We start from the raw sequence: 23,784 nt of genomic DNA, 5'->3' as shown, positions 1-23,784 counted from the left end.
TTCTCAGTGTCTTCTCCAGAGCAGCCTGCTGCCTGGCCACCACTCCCAACCCCTAGACATGGTGTGCCCTCTGCTTCTGTGAGTGCCTCTTCGCATGCTTGACTCAAACATGCTACGTGTTCATTTTCCATTTGAATATGACCAAAACATGTTTACTCCTACATTCCCGATGTCAACACGAGTACAAAATGAAACCACTCGAAGCCAGTTTTTTCTCTCCTTGCACTTGGCTCCCTTCAGAAGCATTGGGTATGATTTTCTTCCTGTTACTCTGATGACACTCTTGACACCCTCCCCCGCCTCCCCCGCTTTGGACAGGGTCTCACTATGTAGCTCTGGCTAGCCTGAAGCTTGCCATGTAGACCAGGCTGAACCTGCCCTCCTAGAGGTCTCTGCCGCCTGAGTGCTGGGGTTAAAGGTGTGGGCCACCGTGCCTGGCTCCATCCTCTTTTGACTTAGTCTCTGGGTGCTGGCACCATGGCTAAGCGTGACGGTAACTCCAGCCCGTCTGTGCTTGAGTCCCATCCTCTATGCCATGACCCAGTGAGGTGAAGCTCCTGAACCAGCAGCTCTGGACCTGTGAAGCCCCGGTTCTCAGGCCTGCTTTCTCTTCCTTCTCACTGACAATCTGTTAAACAGCAGCCGTGATAATTCCGTTTTTCTGACCTTGCAGTCTGCTCCCCAAACTTCTTTCACAGGCCCCTTCTTCCTCGTCAGTGCTCTCATGACCAACGTCCTGAAGGAGAGACCGTTCAACAACGGCCACCTGATCATGGGGACTTTTGTCAAGGATGACTTTTCTCTCCCGACCTTCTACATAAACTATAACGGGTCCTTGAGTGTGGTGGCAAGCACAACTTTCCTGACTGGAATTATTCAGGTAGGAGCTGAATCTCCAAATTCTTAAAAAAACGAAAGACTGGGTCTGTTGTGGTTTGAATGTGAAATGTTCCCCTGAAGACTCCTGTGAGTGGACACTTGGTCCTCAGCTGGTGGCACTATTTTGGAAGGCTCCAGATCCTTTAGAAGACAGAGACCCATGGAGGGAGTGAGCTCCTGGGCAGGCCTGGAGGTTTTGTCTGCCAGTCCCACCTCTTGTCTGCTCTTTGCTTCCTATTTTGCAGGCTGTGAGTGAGCAGGGAATGTCATTTGCACACCCCTGCCACCCTGCTGCCGTGATGGACATTGGCCCCATCCTGCCGGGCACTCGGTCACAGTAGCACCGTGACTAACACAGCAGTCTTAAGAGGCCCTGCTGTAACTGATGTGCCAGAATCATAGTGATTTCTCTCTGAGCACTGGGAGAGCGTACGGATAGTCTTCTCAGCCAGGGATCTTCTCCTGCCTTGGAAACTGCCCACACTGACTTAGAATACTATTCTGAGCTTTCTCAACAGCCCTTTCTAAGAAAGAGGAGGGTCCAGGGGCCAAGAGCCCATTCCTGGTTTTTCCTTTCAAGAATCACTCTCTCTAGTCTTGAGACAAGAAGGTGGTCTCACAAGCTGAACTTTTGGTTGACAAGCATCAGAGAACCCAGGTGGAGTTAGATTCTGCAATAACGAGAGCAGCCGAAGGACAGTAACGCAGCGCTGACCAAAGTCTCCACATTCGCTCTGGTGCTGTCACCAAGGCCACCTGCTGCTCCCCCACCATGCGCCAGCCATTTTTCCAGATTTCCTTCTCTGTCCTCTCAACTGACCCATACTCTAGCTGATTCTCACCCACCTCCCCAGGGCTGCCTCTCATGAGGTGAGGCTCCCCAGGAGCCCGCAAAGGTGCTGCCCCTGTGGACAGCACCAATACCTGAGAGCTGACTGCCTTGGGAAATGCTTACGCCTCAGTGAACCTCAGCTCTTTTGTGTATAAAATGTGAACAGTGTGTTTTGCAAGGTCCTTGCAAGGATTAGGTGAAAAACTAAATAGTCAGCCAGGGCCTGTCCCATTGCAAGCATCAGTGAGGTGGTTGCTGTGTAGAAGATGCACTGGCCCTTGAGCACGCCTCTCAATGCCACCCGCCTCCGGTCCTAGCGACTAGGGAGACCAAGACGGGAAGATCACTTGAGCCCAGGAGTTTGAGGCCAGCCTGGGCCACATAATGAGACTCTAATGAAGGAATAAATGAATGAGGATCTAGTTGAAGTATTTTATAAGATGATAGCTACATACTCCCCACGTTTATTTTATTATTCTTTAAAGATTTATTTATTATGTATGCATGTATTCCTGTAGGCCAAAAGAGGGCACCAGATCTCATTACAGATGGTTGTGAGCCTCCATGTGGGTGCTGAGAATTGAACTCAGGACCTCTGGAAGAACAGCCAGTGCTCTTAACCTCTGAGCCATCTCTCCAGCCCACTCCCCACGTTTAAATACATAAATGTACAAGCTTAGCAGGCTGAGAAAACTCTTGAGTAGAGAAACACTGAAAATCCACATGGAGATAAATGATAGCTAAGCTTCTGAAAACTCAAGGCAAAGGGGAGAAAATGCCCCCCGAGCGGCAGGATAAAGGAAAACACCTAGGACAAAGCAGGTTTCTTCTAGGAAACCCAGGGAGAAGAGGGGCTTGTGCCTGTGGCTGAAGAGATGGCTCGGCGGCGGGGAACAGCACTTGCTGCTCTTGCGGAGGATTCAGCCTCGGGGATCTCCAGCCGTGGGGATCTGACGCCCTCTGCTGGCCACGGCAGGCACCAGGCATACACGTGGTGCACAGCCCAAGTGGACTGCAGCGTGAGGTCAATCTGAGCATCTTAACAAGAGAGTGCAGGAGAGAAGGCTAGTGTGTAAAGTGCAGGAGAGACGGCTAGTGTGTAAAGTGCAGGAGAGATGACTAGTGTGTAAAGTGCTGCAGCTCTTACAGAGGTCCAGAGTCCAGTTCCCAGCACCCATGTGGGGCAGCTCACAACACCTGCAACTCCAGTTCCAGGGCTTCTGACACCTTCTTCTGGCCTCCTCAGGCTGCTGTATTCATGGGCACACACACACAGATACATATACATAATAAAATATATCGGGGTGGGGGTGGTGCATAACTTTAAACCTAGTACTCAGGAGGTGGATGCAGGTGGATCTCTGTGAGTTGGAGTCCAGCCTGGTCTACAAAATGAGTTCTGAGACACCCAGGGCTACACAGAGAAACCCTGTCTTGAAAAACCTTAATATATATATAAGAACGTTCCATTGAATCTTCTTTTTATTATTGCTGTTGTTGTTGATTTTTTTGAGACAAGGTCTCTGTCTTGGAACTTGGTATTTAGACCAACTGGCCTCACAGAGATCGCCTGCCTGTGTCACTAGAGTGCTGGGACCAAAGGCGTGCGCCACCACGACAGCCCCCATTGCATCTTTTTTGTTTTGTTTTGCTTTGTTTTTCGAGACAGGGCTTCTCTGTGCAGCCCTGGCTGTCCTGGAACTCACTCTGTAGACCAGGCTGGCCTCAAACTCACAGAGATCTGCCTGCCTCTGCCTCCCATGTGCTGGGATTAAAGGCATGCACCACCACTGCCCGGTTACCGTTGAATCATTTTTAACACACAGGAGTCACAAGGTCAGGATCTCTGATCTGGCATTTGGGTTTGTTTGCTTGCTTGTTTGGGGACAGGGTCTCACATAGCCCAGGGCTGCTCTTAAACTCACTGTGTAGTCATGGACGCCCTTGAACTCCTGATCCTCCTGCCTCCTCCTCCTGAGTGCTGGGGGCCGCAGGTGAGCACCACCACATCCCGTTCTGCTTCTCAGCCCCTCTTGTCTTTTCCTTTGTGAAAACCTGCATTCCTCAGAGGTGAGAGGGGCTCGGACCCAAGGCCTTTGGAAAGATGAGCCTTGTCCCTGTCATCCTGCCGTTGTCCTTCCTCCATGTCCATCTGGAGGGCAGAGAACCTAGGGAAAGATGCCGGAAGCTGCCAGCGTTTCAGAAGAAAAAGAAGAGTGTGGGCCGGGGCTTGGCTGGAATCTTTTCTGAGCAGAGGCCGTGGGGCCCCTGGGAGTCCCGTTGATGCTGTCGCTGACTTGATGACTGTCTTAGTTAGGGTGACTGTGGCTGTGATGAAGCACCATGGCGTGCACTTGGGGAAGAACGGGTCTGTTTCAGTCACAGATCCATATAACCGTTCATTATGGCAGTGAAGGCAGAGACTCAAGCAGGACAGGAACCCGGAGGCCCGAGCTGATGCAGAGCCATGGAGGGTGCTGCTTACTGGCTGGCTTCTCATGGCATGTTCAACCTGCTTTCTTATAGAACCCAGGACCACCAGCCCAGGGGTGGCACTACCCACAAAGGGCTGGGCCCTCCCCCATCAACCACTAATTAAGAAAATGCCCTGTAGGCTTGCTTACAACCAGATCTTAAGGGGTCATTTTCTCAGTTGAGGCTCCTTCCTCTCAGATGACTCTAGCCTGTGTCAAGTTGACATAAAACCAGCCAGCACAGTGACCTGAGTCTCTGTTGTTTTCTTTTCTTCCCAACCCCACAGCTGTCAATGGGTATGTTGGGAATGGGCTTCATGGCTACATACCTTCCAGAGGCCGCAATCAGCGCTTACCTAGCTGCTGTGGCCCTACACATCATACTGGCCCAGATGACATGCGTCTTTGGGATTATGATCAGTTTCCACGCTGGTCCCGTTTCTTTCTTCTACGTGAGTAACCTCAAGCCTCTCCAGAGTTTACATAGCCCTCCTCTGGCCTAGGAAGAAAGGTGGGCCCAAGTGGACAGACTTCTGCCTGTACCAGAAGGATAAGAGGCCCAGAAGTAACTCCATCTCCTGTGGGTTTCTGGTCAACTGCAGAAACTGGTTTGAGCATATGCTCAGCTGCAATAACCACTTCAACTCAGCCTTTTAAGCCAGATGGTTTGAATTAAAATTTGTCCATGGAGCTGGGCAGTGGTGCACACTCCTTTAACCCCAGCTCTCAGGAGGCAGAGGCAGGTGGATCTCTGAGTTCGAGGCTGAGAAACAGAGATCCTGTTTTAACACAGAGAAACCCTGCCTTAAAAAAAAAATTGGCCGTGGGGTCAGTGACCTGGCTCAGCTGGTAAAGTTGACCGCCAGCAAGTGTGTAGACCTAAGCTGCATCCCTGTAGCCTGCCTGCGGGAAGGAGAGAATGGACTACCAAAAGTTGTGTAGACACACACATACTTACATGCTCATACACTAAATAGCTAACTTAAAAAAAATTAAACTTAGCATGGCAGTGGTAGCACATGCCTTTAATCCCAGCACTCAGGAGGCAGAGCCAGGTGGATCTCTGTGAGTTCAAGGCCAGCCTTGTCTACAGAGTGAAATCCAGGAAAGGCACAAAGCTATACAGAGAAACCCTGTCTCGAAAAAAAATGAAATTTCATCATGAAGTTACTATTTCATAATTCTCCCTATCACGTGCCACATAGCAGACTTGTATCCTAAATACATAGGGGTGTAAGTAGCCCCCATATGTAGAAACAAAACAGAAGTTCAGCTAAAGAACATGCATGGCCTGAAAAATAATAGTGGACAGTTAACAAATAGAATTTTCGCACTCAAGAGGCAGAGGCAGGTGAATCTCAGTAGTGTTGAGGCCAGCCCTTTTTATATAGCAAGTTCCAGGCCAGCCAGGAACCTCCAACCCCCCCCCCCCCCAGACAGATTCTTAGGTCCTTTCCCTTACAATGAAACATATAAATATATTCTCTCTTTATTCGACATTATTGCCTTTTTTAGTATCTACTCTTCAATTTAAAAACCAAAATAAAACAACATATTAAGCCAAGTAAATCTGGTGGCTCAGGCTTGTAATCTCACTCACTTGGGAGACTGAAGCAGGAGGATCACAAGTTCAAAGACTGCTTGTCCTACAAGATGAGTTCAGCTCATGAGGTCAGCTTGGGCAATTTAATGAGACCTCGTCTCAACCGAATAAAATAGAGGGCTGGAGATATACTGCAGTGGAAGAACACTTGTTCACCGTGAGCAAGGCCCTAGGTTCAATCCCTAGCATGGAGGAAAACTACCGAAACTGCCCTCATACCCACCCTCAGTGTTCCAGCAGAGCCCAGGTGACCCCAGCAGCTCTTCTTTGCTCTCTAATTTGGGAAGAATGCCCATTTTTAGATTCCAGCAATCGTGATATCCCTAAGGAAAGCTCCGCAATGTTTTCTTCTTTCAGAACATAATTAACTACTGCGTAGCTCTCCCCAAAGCCAACTCCACCAGCATCCTGCTGTTCCTCACCGCTGTGGTGGCTCTTAGAATTAACAAGTGCATCCGCATTTCCTTCAACCGCTACCCCATCGAGTTCCCCATGGAGCTGTTTCTGGTAGGTGTCTTTCCATGAGTGATGGTAAACACGCCCTTTAAAAAAAAGCATAAAACTTGCCGGGCGGTGGTGGCGCACGCCTTTAATCCCAGCACTCGGGAGGCAGAGCCAGGTGGATCTCTGTGAGTTTGAGGCCAGCCTGGTCTCCAAAGCGAGTTCCAGGAAAGGCGCAAAGCTACACAGAGAAACCCTGTCTCGAAAAACCAAAAAAAAAAAAAAGCATAAAACTTATAAGCTAGGAAGACAGAGAAGACGCTATGAAACAAGAATCAAGGGCAGGGGGTGGTTAAGAGTGTTTGCTGGACTTTTAATCCTGGCACCTGGGAGGCCAAGGCAGGCAGATCACTGAGTTCCAGGACAGCCAGGGCTATGCAGAGAAACCCTGTCTTGAAAAACCAAAAAACAAAATTGGGTCTTGCTCAGGCGTACTTGACAGTAGAGTTTTATATACTTGCCTGCACATGGAGAGGTTTGGGCATGTTATAGTTACCTTTAGTCAGGCTAGTCAACGCCTCTGCCACCACACAGGTGTATCTCCTTTGCTCCTTTGTTTTGGTCAGCTCAAGCTGGCCTCCAACTCTAAGCCTACCCTCAAGTTCTGGGGTTACAGACACAGAGCCCCACGGCCAGCTAATGGATACAGAGCCCATGGCCAGTGATCATCTTTTCATTGTGAAAACATTTAAGATCCTTCGCTTTCCCAGTTTTCAAGTCTACAGTACACTATTATTAACTGTAGGCCCCAGGCTGTACCAACAATGATCTCTACCCAAATGCTTATGTTTTTAAAATGTGTCATGTGTGTGGTGTGTATGTATGCACACATGTGTGTTTGAGAGCACTTGCCCATGTGGGCACATTAGAGGCCAGAGGTTGACATCAGGTTTTCTTCTGTTGCTCTCTACCTTGGCTTTTCTTTTAATTTAATTTTTTTTTAATTCTCTGTATGTGTGTATGTCAGGGGTACGTACATGTGAATATAAGTGCCCTCAGAGTCCAGAAGAGAATATTGGGTCCCCTGGAGCAGCAGTCACAGACGGTTCTGAGCCAGTGATGTGGGTGCCGGGAACTGAACTTGGGTCCTCTGGAAGAACAAGCATGTGCTCTTAAGCCCTGAGTGTCTCTCCAGCCCCTCCCCTTTGTTCCTCTGAGAAAGGCTCTCACTGAACCTGGAGTTCTGATTAGTCAAACAGGCTGGTCTGCGGCCTCTTAGGACGCACACACCAGTGGTGCCCGTGCTGGAGGCTGGTGGGGAGAGAGGCCCCAGCATCCCTCTGTCCCCATCCATGTGTCAGAGACCAGGGTTGCCCTTGCTTTGGTTCCAATGCCAAAAGGAGCTTGGAGAATCAAAATAGAAGGCCTCTCTTGACTTTCCAGTCAGGACAGCCCACATCTCATTCCCTGTTACATTGGGCCTCTGCACCTCACTTCTGGAAGCAATGCACAGTCTTTAATCGTATGCTTCCCCTTTGAACTCTCGACAGATCCTTGGCTTCTCCATACTTACAAACAAGATAAGCATGGCTACAGAGAACAGCAAGATGCTGGTCAACATGATTCCTTACAGGTCAGTCACTTTCTTTCTTCTTCCTTTTGGTTTGTTGGTTTCGGTTTTTCTGAGATAGGGTTTCTCTGTACATAGCCCTGGCTGTCCCGGAACTCTGTACCTCAGGCTGGCCTTGAACTCAGAGATCCTCCTGCCTCTGCCTCTGAGTGCTGGGATTAAAGTCATGCACCACCACCAACAACCAGTATCATTCTACCTTGCAAGATGGCTTTTCCTTTATTTTTTTTATTTTTTTTTTTTTTTGTGACAGGGTCTTGCTGTATAGCCCAGGTTAGCCTCAAACTCACTGTCTTCCTGTGGTTGTATTTTAAAATTAACTCTCAGTGGGCTTAGCAGGTGGAGCCAAAGGGCACAGCAGAAAGTCACTCATACCATGAGATAGCGCTTGCGCGCTCACATGAAAAGTTTTATTATTAAAGGGGGAAGGCAGAAGGAGAAGGGAAGAGAAGGGGGCGGAGAGAGAGGGTGGCAAGAAAGAGGAAGGAAGAGAGAGAGAAGGAGGAGGGGTTTTTTCTTAAAGAGGACTTTAAGTAAGATGTCAGGACACTGGGCGGGTCCCCAAGGGGCCAGTCTGAATGCTAATCCCTGCTTCAACTTCAAAAGTCCTGGGATGACCGGGATGAGCATGTCTTCATGGCCAGCTGTTCTTCCCTTCTCACACCTTCTCTAGGCCTCTCTCCACACGGCCTACCTCAGAGTCTTCCCTAGCAGTACTTGGCTACTGCTAAGTTCACCTCGAACACATGTACAGACCTCAGCCTTCCAGCCAAGATCAAGTGTGGAACAGAGGTTGTGAGCAAACGGGCCAGCACAGCTGTTTCTCCTCTACTCACTCCCTGTCACTTTTCTCCTCCTAAGAGAGCCTGTCAGCTTACTAAGACAGCTGCTAGATGCCCAGAACACCAGAGACTTGATTCTCTTTTCTATAGGCATTATGGGTCTACAGAGTCCCGCCCTGGTCTGATTAACTTCCAAGAGCAGAGCAAGAAAGCCATGCATGTAGCGCCCACATGTAATCCCAGCATTTAGGGGGTGGAGGCAGGAGGATTAGGAGTTAAAGGCTAGCCTTGGCTACATATCAATCACAAGGCTAACCTGGGCTGCATGAGACTATCCCCCTCCCCCAAACAACAACAACAAAAGATAGGAGGAGAGATGCATTTCCCAGTGTCTCTAATAGAAAACACAGGGTTCCATGTTGGGGAGAACTGTGGCTTCGCCGTCACCCACTTGAGTGTGGGTTGCAGCGGCTCTCCCCTTCCTCTCCCTCCTTCTCGTCTTTAAATTAGGCTGGGATTGAAGCTAGAGCCTCTCACGGGCCAAGCAAGCACTCGGTCATTGCCCAGCACTTTCTTCTTAATTGGGTAGCTTCCTCTGACCATGCTGGCAGCTCTGAGGGAGTCACGCTCTGAGGGAGTCACGACTCCTCTGCATTTGGTTCATCTGTCGAGTGACTGTAGGGCAGACTCTTGCTGCCGTCAGACAGTTACCGTTTGGACTTTGATCAGAAAGGACTAGACTGAATTGTCTTGACCCACAGGCAGGCTTTTAAAGAACACTGCTCATGTCTCCACATTGTTCAAAGGGGAATCCCAAAGTGCTAGGAACACTGGCTGAACTCCAGGATAACAACAGGCAGGCTGTTTTATGCAATCATGTTGAACCAGGCCCATCTCCTAACCATTCCCTTTGAAATGCAGTGATGGCCAAATGCATTTGACATCCTACCCAATAACAGGCAGGAGCAGACACTGCCTCTCCAGCATGGGGCAGGAGGACGAGGGGAAGTCAGGTGACGAGAGCAGTGATGGGGTGAGCACTTCGTATTTACTTCCTCTGCCCCCCCACAGTAGTACAAGGGCACGTCTTCCTGTGGAGGAAACTGAGGCTCGTCAAGTTAGAGGACACATCCAGACAGTGGCACAGCCACCGTTGAAACTCATTTCTGTGTCATTCCCAAGTCTCTGACGAAAACCATTTGACTATACCAATACTCAGTGTGCTTGCATTCCTTTGTTGTGGTTGTTGTTGTTGTTTGAGACAGGGTTTCTCTGTGTAACAGCCCTGGCTGTCCTGGAACTCACTTTATAGACCAGGCTGGCCTCGAACTCACAGAGATCCACCTGGAATCAAAGGTGTGCATACCACCATGCCCAGAAACATGCATTCTTTTTAAACATTTTTTTCATGTTTTTTTCTTCTTTACATTTTTTTGGTGGGGGATTGCATGCTACAGCATGCATATGGAGGTCCAAGGACAACTTGTGGGAGTTGATTCTTTCCTTATACCGTGAGTCCCAGGAATCACACTCAGGACATCAGGCTTGGTGGAGAGCAGCAGTGAGCATTACCCACTGAGCCATCTCTCAGCCTGGTTTGTATTCTTTTTTTTTTTTTTTTTTTTTTGGTTTTTCGAGACAGGGTTTCTCTGTGTAGTTTTGGTGCCTGTCCTGGATCTCGCTCTGTAGCCCAGGCTGGCCTCGAACTCACAGAGATCCGCCTGGCTCTGCCTCCCGAGTGCTGGGATTAAAGGCGTGCGCCACCACCGCCCGGCCTGGTTTGTATTCTTAATGGCTCCCAAAACACATAGCCCACTTCAGTTATTTTTAAGATTCACATATAGAGAAGAAAATATTTCAAAAATCCAATTTAAACATTGCTTTGAATGTTCTTTATTTGCCCCCCTCCTTTTTTTTATTATTATTTATCCATGGCTGCCAGGAACTGGTAAAATTGGACACTGTAACTTAGCTCCTGCTATGCTCATATTTCCTGGTGTTTTCTGTTTTATTGCTTCGGGTAATGGTTTTGGCTTTTGTGATACAGGTAGTCCAGACCATCGTTGAATTCCTGACCCTCCAGCATGCACATCCCAAGTACTCCAATTGTAAATGTGCTCTATCACATCCAGCTTCTTTTTAATCTTAATTTGCTGATAAGAATTGAGCAGAGGATGGTGGTGGCGCACGCCTTTAATCCTAGGACTCGGGAGGCAGAGGCAGGTCCATCTCTGTGATTATGAAGCCAGCCTGGTGTACAGAGCAAGTTCTAGGACAGCCTGGGCTACACAGGGAAACCCTGTCTCAGAAAACCAAAAAAAAAACCCAAAACAAACAAAAAGAGATTGAGTGACACAGACAGTAGAAGGAACATTCATTCTTTAGAGTGCCCAGTTCAGTGAGCCAGGCGCGGGTGCACAGTTCAGTGAGCCAGGCGCAAGTGCACAGTTCAGTGAGCCAGGCGCGAGTGCACAACTGGAACCCCAGCCTGGGGAGGCACAGACGGTGGCCGGCCTGGGAACTCGAGATCAGCCCGGGATACCTGAGATTCCGATTCAGACAGTGAGAAAACAAACTCCAGGAGAGACGGTGTGGGTGGAAGTTGTATGTACCCCAATGAAGGGCAGGGAGGAGAGCCTGTCCTGAAGCATGTGAATCCTGGATGGAGGGTCAACCTTCAGCACACCCCACAGAATGCTCTCAGGCAGCAGCAGAAACATCCTCCTCCAATCACACCTGGTGTGTGTCCTCACTGTAAGGTGGGACTAGGACCGAGCCCTCAGAGGATGTTGTTTTGATGGCCTTGGGAACCTGGCTCAGCTCACACTCGCTGCTTCGGCAAGCTGCTGCCGCCTCCATTGCTCTGTTTGCCCTTTAGTGTTGTTAAGAAGGGAAAACAGACAGGCGGGGGGGGGGGGGGGGGGGGGGGGGGGGGGGGGGGGGGGGGGGGGACCAGGAGGCCTGCCTGGCGTGAGGCGTGGGAGAGGCACAGTAAGGGACTCCTTACCACCCAGCAGTAATTCCACTCTTCTGTTCCAGCTTCGTGTTTCCCGAGACTCCAGAGTTCGGCATTCTTACCAGAGTTATTTTACAAGCCATGTCTTTATCTTTAGTGAGCTCCTTTCTGCTTGTATCTCTGGGCAAGAAGATTGCCAACTTCCATAACTACAGAATCAATTCCAACCAGGTGAGGGAGCCCATGTGCCCTTGTTCTGTGATTTGAGCCCCCCCCCCCCCAACATGAAGGTTACATTCCTCTTTACCAGAGTTACCTGCACCATAATTTGAACTGCAACCACATGAGGTATCTGAGAAGTGGAGAATGTGTAACTTTGAACTCATACAAGCATTATTCCTCTAGAATGGATATATATGGTGCAGAGAGGCAAAGAATTAACCAGGTGGGGTGGCACATCTTTGTTACCCAACACTCAAGAGGCAGAGGCAGGATAGGAGTTAAAGGCCAGCCTTAGCTTCATAGCAAGTGAAGCTAGCCTGGGCTACATGAGATCCTGTCCCAAAACAGGGTAGCAAGTGATAACACATGGCATGGTACTGCTGAGCTAGCAGAGTTCCCATCTTCCTTCCCTGTGGCCGCAGAAGCCAGATGCATGCTGGGGCACCAGTGCCACAAGATAGCAATACAGAACCAGGCTGCTCGTATCTGTCATTACGACAATGCCCTGCCTTTGGCCTTTGCTTTTATTTTTTAGGAAAAATCTCCAACTACTCTGAAAGTGGTACTTTCCCGAAAAGTCAAGAGGGACACAGAGGCAAGCGGTGTCCCAGCCAGACACTTAGGTTAGTGTAGAGGGGGGAGAGGCCAGCACTGAGCTCTCTGTGTGTGTCCAAGTCCCAGGGGTCATGAAAAAGAGGAAAAAGCAGGAGTCAGCTTTATTACTTTCAGAAAGTACTTCCCTTATGATCAGAGGCTAGGCCAGAGACACAATGTGATCTAGATCGGATCGGCCCTTCCTGTATGCTTCCTGAGGCTACGGCCAAGTGTTGTTGGAAGGGCATGAGAACCCTAACTTCAGCCTCTCAAGGCAGTGTACCTCTAGCTCAAAATCAGATTCCTCAGCAAAGAGTGGGCTCAAAGGCCCTGCTGTCTCTTCACAGGATTTAATCGCCATCGGCCTCTGCAACGTGGTCAGCTCCTTTTTCAGGTCTTGTGTGTTCACGGGTGCCATGGCGAGGACTATTATCCAGGACAAATCTGGAGGAAGACAACAGGTGTGTTGAAAAGGGATCCCATCCCTGGTGTGTCCCCATTAGGAAAGAGATGCACGTCTGTCTGCACGTCTGTCTGTGTGGCTGTTTGTAGAAGGGCTTCACCTGGGTTGATTTCGCTGTAATGTTCTAGTCAGTGGAGAGACTCTGGGAAGAGTTTGGATCCCATGCTCACCTTAATTTTTGCTCAGATTTTGTCTTAAAAGTTATTGGGAGGGGCACATAGTAGCACATGCCTGTAATTCCAGCCTGCTGGGGGTCTGGAGAGATGACTCAATGGTTAAGAGTACGTACTGCTCTTATAGAAGACCCAGGCTTGATACCCAGCACTCGCATCAGATGGATCACAAACACCCATAACTCCAGTTCTGGGATATCCATCGTCTTCTTCTGGGCTCCTCAGGCACCAGGCACCCACATGATGCAAATATATACATGCAGGCAAATAATCATCACACGAAATAAAAACAACCTTTTAAAAAGATGAAACACACCAGGCGTGGGGGTGTACACCTTTAATCCCAGCACTCAGGAAGCAGAGACTGTGAGTTCGAGACCAGACTGGTCTACATAGTGAGTAAGTTCCAAGACAGCCAGGGCTACATCATGAGGTCCTCTTTCAAATACGAAACAGAAAAGATGAAAGACCACTGAAAACGGGAAGTTGTCAAAGCTCCCAGCAACATAGGACAGGCGGGACATCCAGTTACACAGGAAGTAGAGTGGGTGGGACTTCGGGCTGTCATTGAGCTATCTGCTTGGGGGTGGAGTTTCTAAGTTGTGTGAGGAGTGGCTAACATTTGGAAGGAATACAAGCCATATACTTTAGGAGATCCATAGTCCCAAGCTGTGACTATTAGGATTCCAGGGAAAACTGGAACGTTCCAATCAGCAGTCACATGACACTTATGAAGTGACTACTATATGTCAACTACTTCACTAAGATCCTAAAAGGCATGTGTGCTGAACCCCTAACTCCTCTTAAGAAAAACAAATGGCGTGCTTCCCAGCAAACAGAAGGCCTCAGTTGAAGACAGGGACCAGCACGCTCCTGACGGTTTCTCTCCAACCGGCTCTATCTCCTCAGTTTGCATCTCTGGTAGGCGCAGGTGTGATGGTGCTCCTGATGGTGAAGATGGGGAGCTTCTTCCACAATATGCCCAATGTAAGTGGGATTGAGTGACTCAGGTAAATCAGGAAAGGTGGGATCTGGGGGCTGGAGAGACGGCTCCGTCGTCAAGGAGCCCGGGGTGGTTCCAGCACCTGCATGGCAGCTCACAACTTTCTATAACTCCAGTACCCAGGGATTCATTGCCCTCTTCTGGTTTCTTCAGGTACTTCATGCATGTGGCACACATACAGACGTGCAGGCAAACAGGCATTCACATAAAAATAAACACATCTGAAAAGAAAGAAAGAAAGAAGGAATCTTTGTCGAGCATCCATGCAGAGAGTTGCATTTTCCTGGTCTCCAGTCGTTTTTCTTCAGATAATAACATCTTGGAGCCAGGGAGATGACTCAGTGGGCAAGGGTGCTTGCTGTAAAAGCATGAGTACCTGAGTTCAGATACTCAGCACCCATGGAAAAGCCAGGTGTGGCTACATGTATGTAACCCCCATGCTAGGAGGAGGTAGGCAGAGGCAGGAGGATTGCTGGGGCTTGCTGACTAGCCAGCCTAGCTTAAAAAAAAAAAAAAAAAGGCCAGCTTCCAGTTCAGTGAGCAGCCTTATCTAAGGAGAATATGGGATATGGGGAAGAGTGACAGAGCAGGACGTTTGAGGCTCTCCTCTCTGTCTGTGCTTAGGCACACAAACACCCTCAAACTCACAGACCAACTCAGATAGCAATAATCATGGTAGTGTCTCCATCATAAGGTTGGACATTAAGCATGATTATGTGGAATCCATGTCTGTATGTAATCCATGCCTATGTTCGTGTAACACAAGATCATGTTAAACTTAGTGAGTGGCCAAGAAACACGATCACGATTGGTCTCATTAAGCTGTAAGTTCAGCTTCAGGTGTGGGGATTCAGTGAGGAACGACCAACCAGATTCAGATGCATGACTCCATTGCCAGTGAGACTCAGCCACTTGCGCTTTTGTCTGCCTTTTGTGTCTGAACTCTGCCCTCCACTGCTGTCTCATGGCCTCTTGGTTATCCACAGCATCGGAAGACTGGGGCCTGCAGACTGACTTCCAGCTCTGTGTTCAGCTGGGTGTGTCTGCTTCACTGGATCCCTTCCTCCCTTTGTTTGAGACATGACCTGACCGGTAACCATATCATGTGTTTATTACAGCTGTAACCGAGTGACTCTAAGCAATAATAGAGGTTCATGCCCAAATACACAGAACATACCAGAATGTTAGCTGTGGCTATCTATCTCTTCAGTGATAAAAATTACCCAGACCAGGCATGGTGACATACACTTGTAATTCTAGCACCCAATATACAGAGACGGGAGGATTGTCGGCCAGGCTGGTCATGTAGTGAGTTGAAGGGTAGCCAGAGCTACATAGAGAGAGAGACCTTGTCTCATGGAAACAAAAAAAGTTTTTTTTAAATGAAATTATGTAGGAATGTAATTAATTTTTAATCAAGTGAATGTTTTCCCTTAGTATTCAGGAAGGACATAGCTTTGCTGTACATAGCTTTATGATGAGATTTGTTTCCTGGAGATATTCCTTGCCTCAGGTTCAAAGGAAAATAATTCAGCCAGGCGGTGGTGGCACACACTTTTAGTCCCAGCACTGGGGGAGGCAGAGGCAGACTGATCTCTCTGAGTTTGAGGCCAGCCTGGTCTACAGAGCAAGTTTCAGGATGGCCAGGATTACACAGAGAAACCCTGTCTCAAAAAACAAAAACAAAAAACCCAAAAGAAAAAGAAGAAGAATTCTACCAACCCCTATGGAGTTAAGATGCTTTCCTTCCCCACAACTTCTGACATTATTTTTGGTTGGAGATTTGTTTTTGTTTTTGTTTTGGTTTGGTTTTGGTTTTGAAGACAAGATTTCTCTGTGTAACAGCCAGGACTGTCCTGGAACTGGCTTTGTAGACCAGACTGGCCTCAAACTCACAGAGATCTGCCAGGTGCTGGGATCAAAGGCGTGCACCACCACACCTGGCTCCCCTTTCTGACATTGTTAAAAGCTTGGCTACAGGGTCTCTGTAGAGATGGCTCAGCAGTTAAGAGCACTTGACTCCTCTTCCAGAGATCTGAATTCAATTCCCAGCAACCACATGGTGGCTCACAACCCTCGGTTATGGGATCAGATTCCTTCTTCTGGCGATCACGAAGACAGTGTGCTCATATGCATAAAATACAAGAATAAATAATCTTTAAAATTAGGTAAAATCAATATCAATTTATTTTTAAAAAAAGTGCCAGATGGTGGCGCACACCTGTAATCCCAGCACTTGGGAGGCAGAGGCAGGCGGGTCTCAGTGAGTTCGAGGCCAGCCTGGTCTCCAGAACAAGTTGGTTCCAGGACAGCCAGGGCTGTTACACAGAGAGACATAAAGCGGTGGGGGAGAAGCCACACCCGACTCTGCCCGTGCTGTGCCCTCTTCTGCCGACGCACTGTGCTGGGTCCTCATTGAGCTTTCTCAGAAAGCAAGCACAAACTTGGGCCCGGCCAGGTCTGACCTTGGCGTGACCTTGGCTGATGTGACACACTCTAGAGGAAAGTGGGGAAGAGCAAGGCAGTTAAAGCTGTTTCTCTTTCTCCCACAGGCCGTGCTGGCGGGGATCATCTTGAGCAATGTGATACCCTACCTTGAAACTATTTACAACTTACCCAGTCTGTGGAGGCAGGACCAATATGACTGTGTGAGTACAGATGCCCCGGAGGTTGGGGGCATAGGGGATGGATGGAGTTGGGAGCCTGCAGAGGGAACAGAATCAGCTGGGGCTGAGCTGCAGGCAGCATCCCCAAGCATCTCCAAAGGGGCATTCGAGGGTAATGTCAGTCAGTCTTGCCACTAGAGACCCTGGAACCCACCTGAGAAAGCTGGGCTTTGTGGCACACACTTAGAACCCCAGGACTAGAAAGGCAGAGGCTGGGGCATCCCTGGAACTTGCTGGCCAACAACCTAGCCTACAAGGAGCTCTAGGCCAATGTGAGACCCAGTCTGAAAAACATAGAGTGTAACAGTTCCTCTGGCCTCCACATGCAGGCACACACATGTACAGTCATCTATGCACACACATATGACTACCACAACAACATGAGCACTCACATACATACATAAAATAAATAAAATTTTAAAAATAAATAAATATGTATAATTGCATATTTAAAATAAATATGTTTAATTAAAGACAATTAACTATCATTCCATGAGTTCTGAGTGGCTTTCCAAGTGTGATTTCTCATGTCAACCTGTCCTACCATCCACAAGGTAGATAATATTGTCTCCATTTTGTACACAGGGAAAATGACATTTTGGGAAAGTAATAGAGAGAGAGAGATGATCAGGAATCTATCAGAGAATGTCTAGACAGCCTCTAGGGCCAGGTCCATTCTGCTCATTTTCACGGTCTCCTTCCCCTCCATCCTTTTCCCACAAGGTCGTTTGGATGGTGACATTTTCCTGTGCTATTTTCCTGGGACTAGACGTGGGACTGCTTATTTCATTAGTCTTTGCATTCTTTGTCATCACTGTCCGCTCGCACAGGTACTCAGGCTCTGGTAAGTGGAGGGCAGCCTGGCGAGACAAGGGCACAGGGGACCTAAGACAGGTGCCTTTCCTTCTAGATCCAAGATCCTTGTCTTGGGTCAGATCCCCAACACCAACATTTACAGGAGCATCAATGACTACCGGGAGGTAAGAAGCCAGCCCAGGGATGGGGTAGATGGCTCAGTGGGTAAAGCCAGTGCCACCCACGTGTGAGGAGTTCACCTCCCCAGAGCTCACTGGCATCTGAGTGCTTGGGAGGCCAGAGAGGACATCCTGGTACCAGCTGGATATCTAGACTAAATGAGTCCTAGAGCTCTGGGTTCCAGTGAGAGACCCTGCCTCAGCAAACAGTGGAGGGCAGTTGAGGAAGACACTTGACCTTAACCTCTGGCCTCCACACATGCACCTCATACACCTCAGAGCACGTGCACGCCTGTGTGCCCACACATACAGAAGGGGAAGCAGATGTGGAGAAGAGGCAGCTTGGCCCCAGCCCTTCGCCAAGGCACTACAGCCCTCCCACAGGCACAGGCGATGCGGGGCATGAGGCTCCAGGGGACAGGTGTCCTTACACCCCTACAGCCAGCAGACGGCCCTCTCACGGTGGATTGGGGGAAGAAGGCTAGAGAGAGTGGGAAATGGAAGAGGACAACAAAGCAGGGTGACAGGTGTGGAGGTGTCTGCTGGCCTTTGACCTCAGTGCTCTGGAGGCAGAGGCAAGCAGAGACCCAGCTCTAGTTCCAGGCTAGCCGGAGGTACACAGTGAGACCCTGGCGGGGTGGGGAGCAAGCTGGGGGTGAAGTGGGAAGGGGCTTTTCTAGCCCTCAACCCACCGAGGCCAGAAGCTCTTGCAGAGCCATACAGCCATGTGGTTCGTACTCCCTGCCGAGCAGAGGCCCTGGCCCTCCCTGGCCGCCTGCTCCCTCCCCGCCCGTGTCTTGCAGGCGGTGCTCATCCCTGGGGTGAAGATCCTACAGTGCTGCAGCTCCCTCACCTTTGTCAACGTGTACAAGCTGAAGCACAAGCTGCTGAAAGAGGTGAGGCCACCGCCCGCCCCCTGGCCCGCCTCCCCCCAGCCTGGGGCCTCCCTTTCCTGCACCCTTCCACACAGGCCGCCTCTGTGTGACCCTCCTCTGTCTCCCAGGTCAATATGGTGAAGAGGCCTCTTAAAGAAGAAGAAATATTCACCCTGTTTAATGAAAGTCAGACCAGTATATCGGAACACGGTATTTGCCGGTGTTTCTGCGACTGTGAAGAGCTGGAGCCAGAGCCCAGGGTGAGTCACGCCTGTCCTTCCTGCTCCTCCACCCTTTTCCCTTACCAGCGAACAGTCGGCTCCATACACATGAATGCACATGCCGAGCTGGCACTCAGGGGACTCTGGACATGGAGCGAGGGCCGTGGGAAGTCAGGGGTGATGGCAGGACAGAAGAGGAACTGCAGTGGCAAGAACCTGGGGTGGGTTTGATCCAAACAGCAGATTTCGTGAGTGTGTGTGTGTGTGTGTGTGTGTGTGTGTGTGTGTGTGTGTGTGTATCTCCTTCCTTCCTTTTTTCCTTCCTTCCTTCCTTCCTTCCTTCCTTCCTTCCTTCCTTCCTTCCTTCCTTCCTTCTTTCTTTCCTTCCTTCCTTCCCCTTTTCCTTTTCCTTTTTTGTTTTTCAGTACAGAGTTTCTCTCTGTAGCCCTGGCTGTCCCTGAACTCCCTCCATAGACCAGGCTGGCCTCGAACTCACAGTAATCATCCTGTGATCTCCTGAATCTTGGAATTACAGACGTGTGCCACTGTACCACACTGCATGACTTTAAGGTTTAGCAGTCCATAGCTAAGCTTGTTTTGCTTACATATTCAACCCCCAAAACGTGTAAGATTGTTTTGAAGCAATTCATGGGGTTTAAAATTAAATTAGGAAGTCAACTCCATTAATGTGACATAATGTATTTTTTCAATCATAAAGTAAACATCTTTCACATTTCTGATATTTGTATAATCCAAGCATATAATTTTAATCTTTTTTTCCTTTCTAGATGGTAAATAATGGTACAATTTGATTTTTTGTTTTATTTTGTTTTTCAAGACAGGGTTTCTCTGTGTAGCTTTGAGCCTTTCCTGGATCTCACTCTGTAGACCAGGATGGCCTTGAACTCACAGAGATCCACCTGCCTCTGCCTCCCGAGTGCTGGGATTAAAGGCGTGCGCCACCACTGCCTGGCTTGATTTTTTTAAATTTGTGTATATGTGTATGTGCTTGTATGTGTGTGTATCATGTGTGTATATGTTTGTGCATGTATGTATATGTATATGTTTGTGTATATATGTGTGTGTATATGTATGTGTATATATGTATGTTTATGGTGTGAGTATATATATGTGTATGTGTGTGTGCATATGCATGTATGTGTGTATCTGGTGTGTGTGTATGGAGTGTGTATATATGTATGTGTGTGTGTATGTGGTGTGTGTGTATATAAGGTATGCGTGTATATATGTGTGTGTGTGTATGGTGTAAGTGGTGTGTGTGTATATATAGTGTGTGTATGGTGTGTACATATATACATGTGTATGTATATATGGTGTGTGTATATATATGGTATGTGTGTGCATGGTGTGTGTGTGGAGTATGTGTACATATGTATGTTTGTGTATATATGGTGTATGTGTATGTGGTATATGTATATATGTATGTATGTGTATATATGGTGTGTGTATATGATGTGTGCATGTGTGTAGAGTGTATATATATATATGGTGTGTGTATATATGGTGTGTGTGTATGGTGTGTGTGTGTGTGTATATATGGTGTATGTATGTGGTGTGTGTATGCAGGTCCTTACACTGGTCAGAAAAGCATCAGATCCCTTAGAGCTGGAGTTACAGATGACTGTGAGCCACCTGAAATAGATGCTGGGAACTGAACTTTGATCCTCTTTGAGAGCAGCAGGTGCTCTTAACTGCTGAGCCATCTCTCCAGCCCCACTTGACAATGTCTGCTCGGAGCAGTGAAGTTCAGCGCTGTGTGAGTTTGCCATCCTCTTCACAGTCTGTTTAGCTCCTGACAATTCGGACGACTTTGGTATACGGAGAGTGGCGTGAACTCAGAAACCCAGAGGCCCCACGTGGCAGATGAATGTGTGCTGCTGAGACATTGACATGGGTGTGGCCTGGAAGACAGAGGGTCCTCTGTACCAGTACACTTGGCGAGGACCCTGAGGCTCTCAGGGTCACAGAAAGGCTGACACTCCCAGGCAGGCATGCCACAGAGGAGGGTGAGGAAGAAGGGACAAGGAGGTGGTCACTGTGTCAGTCACACTGACAGGATCAGCCATCACGGTCCCATGCAGAGGCCACACTAGTGCCTTGCACCGTGTGGCATTTCCAGCCCCTGGTGCCGTCCTTGTGTATACCGGCTGCTCGGGTCTCTTAGGAGACTGAGTGCAGTCAGAGGTAAAGACAGGTTTCCAGAAATCAACCACCGTAGTCCTAAGAAAGCTGCATGGAAGACTGTTGCATGCATGCAAGAAGGTGCTGAGGAAAGCCTGATAGAGACCATGTTACAGGTCTGAAGAGATGGCTCAGCAGTTGACTGCACTTCCTGCTCTTCCTGAGGACCCATGTTCGGTTCCCAGCACCCACAGAAGGTGGCTCACAACTGCCTGTAACTGCGGTTCTAAGGGGTCTGTCACCCTCTTTTGGCCTCTTGTATACGTGTGATGTGTTTGACCTCATGTACATGCTGTATAATACACACAGACACATACATACATACATACATACATGTAAAAAACAAGCAAGCAAGCACTTTACAGGAAGTTGTAATAAACACTGGAGACTCACTGGGACCTGAGAACTGAAGGTGACTGCAAGTCTGGCTCACAGACTAATGTCACTAATAAACACCAACAGTTGGAAAGAAGATTCTACAGACCAGTGAGGTGAGAAACTGGGATATGGCTTTGATTGTGAGCATGAAGTGATAGTGGGCTGTCATACAAAAATGCACAATGAGGCGAAACTTCAAAGGAGAGATGGAGGGAGCTGGGACACAGAGTCTACAAGGACTTCAGCCCGAGTTGAGCTCATCAGGGTCCCACCTTCCTCTGTTGTCCCAGGTCGTCTACACAGAGCGTTATGAAAACAAACAAGAGCATGACCAGTCCTCCATTAACCTGATCCGCTGCTCCTACCTGGGCAACGGGGAGCTGGAGAGTGAAACCACTTCTGAGGAACAGATCCCCTGCACAGTGTCCTCCACATCGCAGAGAAACCTAGGGCAGAGCTACGAGGACACCGAGAAAGCCTGGGTGTCCAACAACCCTTCAAGAAACAGTTCACTGCCACCGCTTGAAACCTCAGAAAGCTTAGCACAGAGTAGATCCAGATCCATCATCACCCCGTACTCAGACTCGGGTCTGCAGAGCAACATCCACACCATCATTCTGGACTTTTCCATGGTGCACTATGTGGACAGTCGGGCTTCGGTTGTATTAAGGCAGGTGAGTACCGGAGGCCTGTCCCTCGGCTCGGATCCCCTCCCACTCACACCCCCATCCCAGTGTCATTCTGTGGGTCATGGCATGGCTCAGTTACTGGAGATGGGACACGGGATCAGAATCAAGAGGAAATGAACCGGCTCTGATGTGTTGGACTAGAGCAGTTAGTTCCCTCTGCCTGAATCATTCATCATTTCTCAAGAAGCGGGGCGGGGCGGGGCGGGGGCGGGGCTTCTTAATACCACTGAGGCAGTATCTATGTCCCACCCACTGTGGAACTCCAGGACAGTTACTGACCCCCCCACACCCCGCCTTTCAGCTGCTCCTGGCCCTGCCTATGGGGTCCCAGCAGGGTCCCCTCCTCCTACTTTCTGACAAGCCTCTGCTTGCCCGCAGAGCCGACGGCATGGCTGCCTGGTTACCATTCTGGCTTTGTTGTTTACCGCCCTTTCTTTTCAGACATCTCTGTCTGTTCCGCCCCTCGCCGCAATGGCCGCAGTTTAAACATACCCCATTGTGAGCTGCGCTCCTTTGATGGGCATGCCCTCTTCTGACTTGGGTCCTGCTTTACGAAACCTCCATCCTCCTGAAGAAGCTGCTTCTCTTTGAGCTGAGGCTGTGAGAAGCTTTCCAAAGCAGGAAAGCTGTGCCTGGTTGTGCAGAGAGCTGGCCTGTCCCCCTGACCCTCATTTCTAAGATGCACGGAGGGGGTTTCCTCCTCAGCACGGCTGAGAGAGTTAACATTATGAGCATCCCAAAGGCTGGAGATGTGGCTCAGCTGGCAGAGCTCTTGCCCAGAACGCACGCACGAAGCTCCAGCTCCGGGTTCCATCCCCAGCACCAGAGAAGCTGGTTGCAGTGGTGCATACCTATAATCTCAGCGCTTGGGGGCGGAGGCTAGGAATTTGGTGGCTCAAGGTGATCATCAGCCTCACAGTGAGTTTAGGCCTGAGATCTTTATTTTTATTTATTTTTGTTTGTTTGTTTGAGACAGGGTTTCTCTGTGTAGCCCTGCCTGTCCTGGAACTCACTTTGTAGACCAGGCTGGCCTTGAGTTCTCAGAGATCTGCCTGCCTTTTTAATTTTTTTTTTATTTAGACAGGGTCTCATACTATGTAGCACTGGCTGTTATGGAACTCTGGAACTTGATATGTAGACCTACCCTGCTGGCCTGGGACAAACAGAGATCTGCCTGCTTCTGTCTTCCCAGTACCAGGGTTAAGGGTGTGCTCCACCATGCCTGGCCCTCACCACCAGTTTAGATCCAAATGTATTTGATTGGGTCCCCTTTCAGAACTCTCCCGTGGTAGGCCTTCGTGCCGGGCCAGGTTGCCTTCCTCTAGTCTCCCGCTGTTCCGGCAGCTACTTCAGAGTTCCTCAGCCCATACTCTCCGATGCTGCCGGAGAGACAGCTGGCTACATGTACGCACACCTTTGCCTTCCATTCTCCCAACAGCCCTCCATTGAAAAGTCCAGGAGTCAGTGCTTCAGAGCTCAGGCATCTGCCTTTCCCCGGCTCTTCTCACCTCCCTCTCTTGCCTCCCATTCTTACAGAGGCACCTTGTATCCTGGCTCCCACACCTGACCCACACAGAAGGCTTTCTGATCCAGGCAAGCCAGGATCCTTTGCCTCACAGCTGTGAGACTCATGGTCTCCATCTATATCCTAAAGTCTGGGCTTCCTCATTCTTCTGTAATGGTTCTGTGCATTTCTTATTGGAGGAATTTATTGTGTTCCACTTATC

The 23,784-nt window shown here is 49.1% G+C and overlaps 1 protein-coding gene and 1 long non-coding RNA gene across 9 annotated transcripts in view; one reads left to right on the top strand and one right to left on the bottom strand.

Annotated features, from left to right (window-relative positions):
* Slc26a8 (solute carrier family 26 member 8) overlaps positions 1 to 23,784 on the top strand; it is a 58,184-nt gene that overhangs the window by 26,048 nt on the left and 8,352 nt on the right. For 4 of the 8 annotated variants that reach the window (XM_052744423.1, XM_052744421.1, XM_052744419.1 and 1 more), the window contains 13 exons: positions 699 to 880; positions 4,473 to 4,637; positions 6,146 to 6,295; positions 7,780 to 7,862; positions 11,681 to 11,828; positions 12,761 to 12,874; positions 13,959 to 14,036; positions 16,605 to 16,700; positions 17,442 to 17,548; positions 17,629 to 17,698; positions 18,496 to 18,588; positions 18,696 to 18,827; positions 21,659 to 22,042. In XM_052744423.1, the coding sequence (XP_052600383.1) occupies positions 699 to 880; positions 4,473 to 4,637; positions 6,146 to 6,295; positions 7,780 to 7,862; positions 11,681 to 11,828; positions 12,761 to 12,874; positions 13,959 to 14,036; positions 16,605 to 16,700; positions 17,442 to 17,548; positions 17,629 to 17,698; positions 18,496 to 18,588; positions 18,696 to 18,827; positions 21,659 to 22,042 (1,802 nt within the window). Of the gene's footprint in view, positions 1 to 698; positions 881 to 4,472; positions 4,638 to 6,145; positions 6,296 to 7,779; positions 7,863 to 11,680; positions 11,829 to 12,760; positions 12,875 to 13,958; positions 14,037 to 16,604; positions 16,701 to 17,441; positions 17,549 to 17,628; positions 17,699 to 18,495; positions 18,589 to 18,695; positions 18,828 to 21,658; positions 22,043 to 23,784 lie in introns of those variants that run through there. The other 4 variants (XM_052744420.1, XM_052744418.1, XM_052744422.1 and 1 more) reach the window with 4 other exon arrangements.
* LOC128114434 (uncharacterized) overlaps positions 14,069 to 23,784 on the bottom strand; it is a 33,276-nt gene continuing 23,560 nt past the window's right edge. The window contains exon 3 of the long non-coding RNA XR_008219767.1: positions 14,069 to 14,273. This is a non-coding gene — a long non-coding RNA (uncharacterized LOC128114434). The remainder of the gene's footprint in view (positions 14,274 to 23,784) is intronic.

The sequence above is a fragment of the Peromyscus californicus genome, unplaced genomic scaffold, assembly GCF_007827085.1.
Source record: "Peromyscus californicus insignis strain IS unplaced genomic scaffold, ASM782708v3 Scaffold_19__1_contigs__length_69161282, whole genome shotgun sequence".
NCBI classification, from domain to species: Eukaryota; Metazoa; Chordata; class Mammalia; order Rodentia; family Cricetidae; genus Peromyscus; species Peromyscus californicus.
Note: the sequence above shows the minus strand (reverse complement) of the source record. Positions and strands in the feature narration are given on the sequence as shown.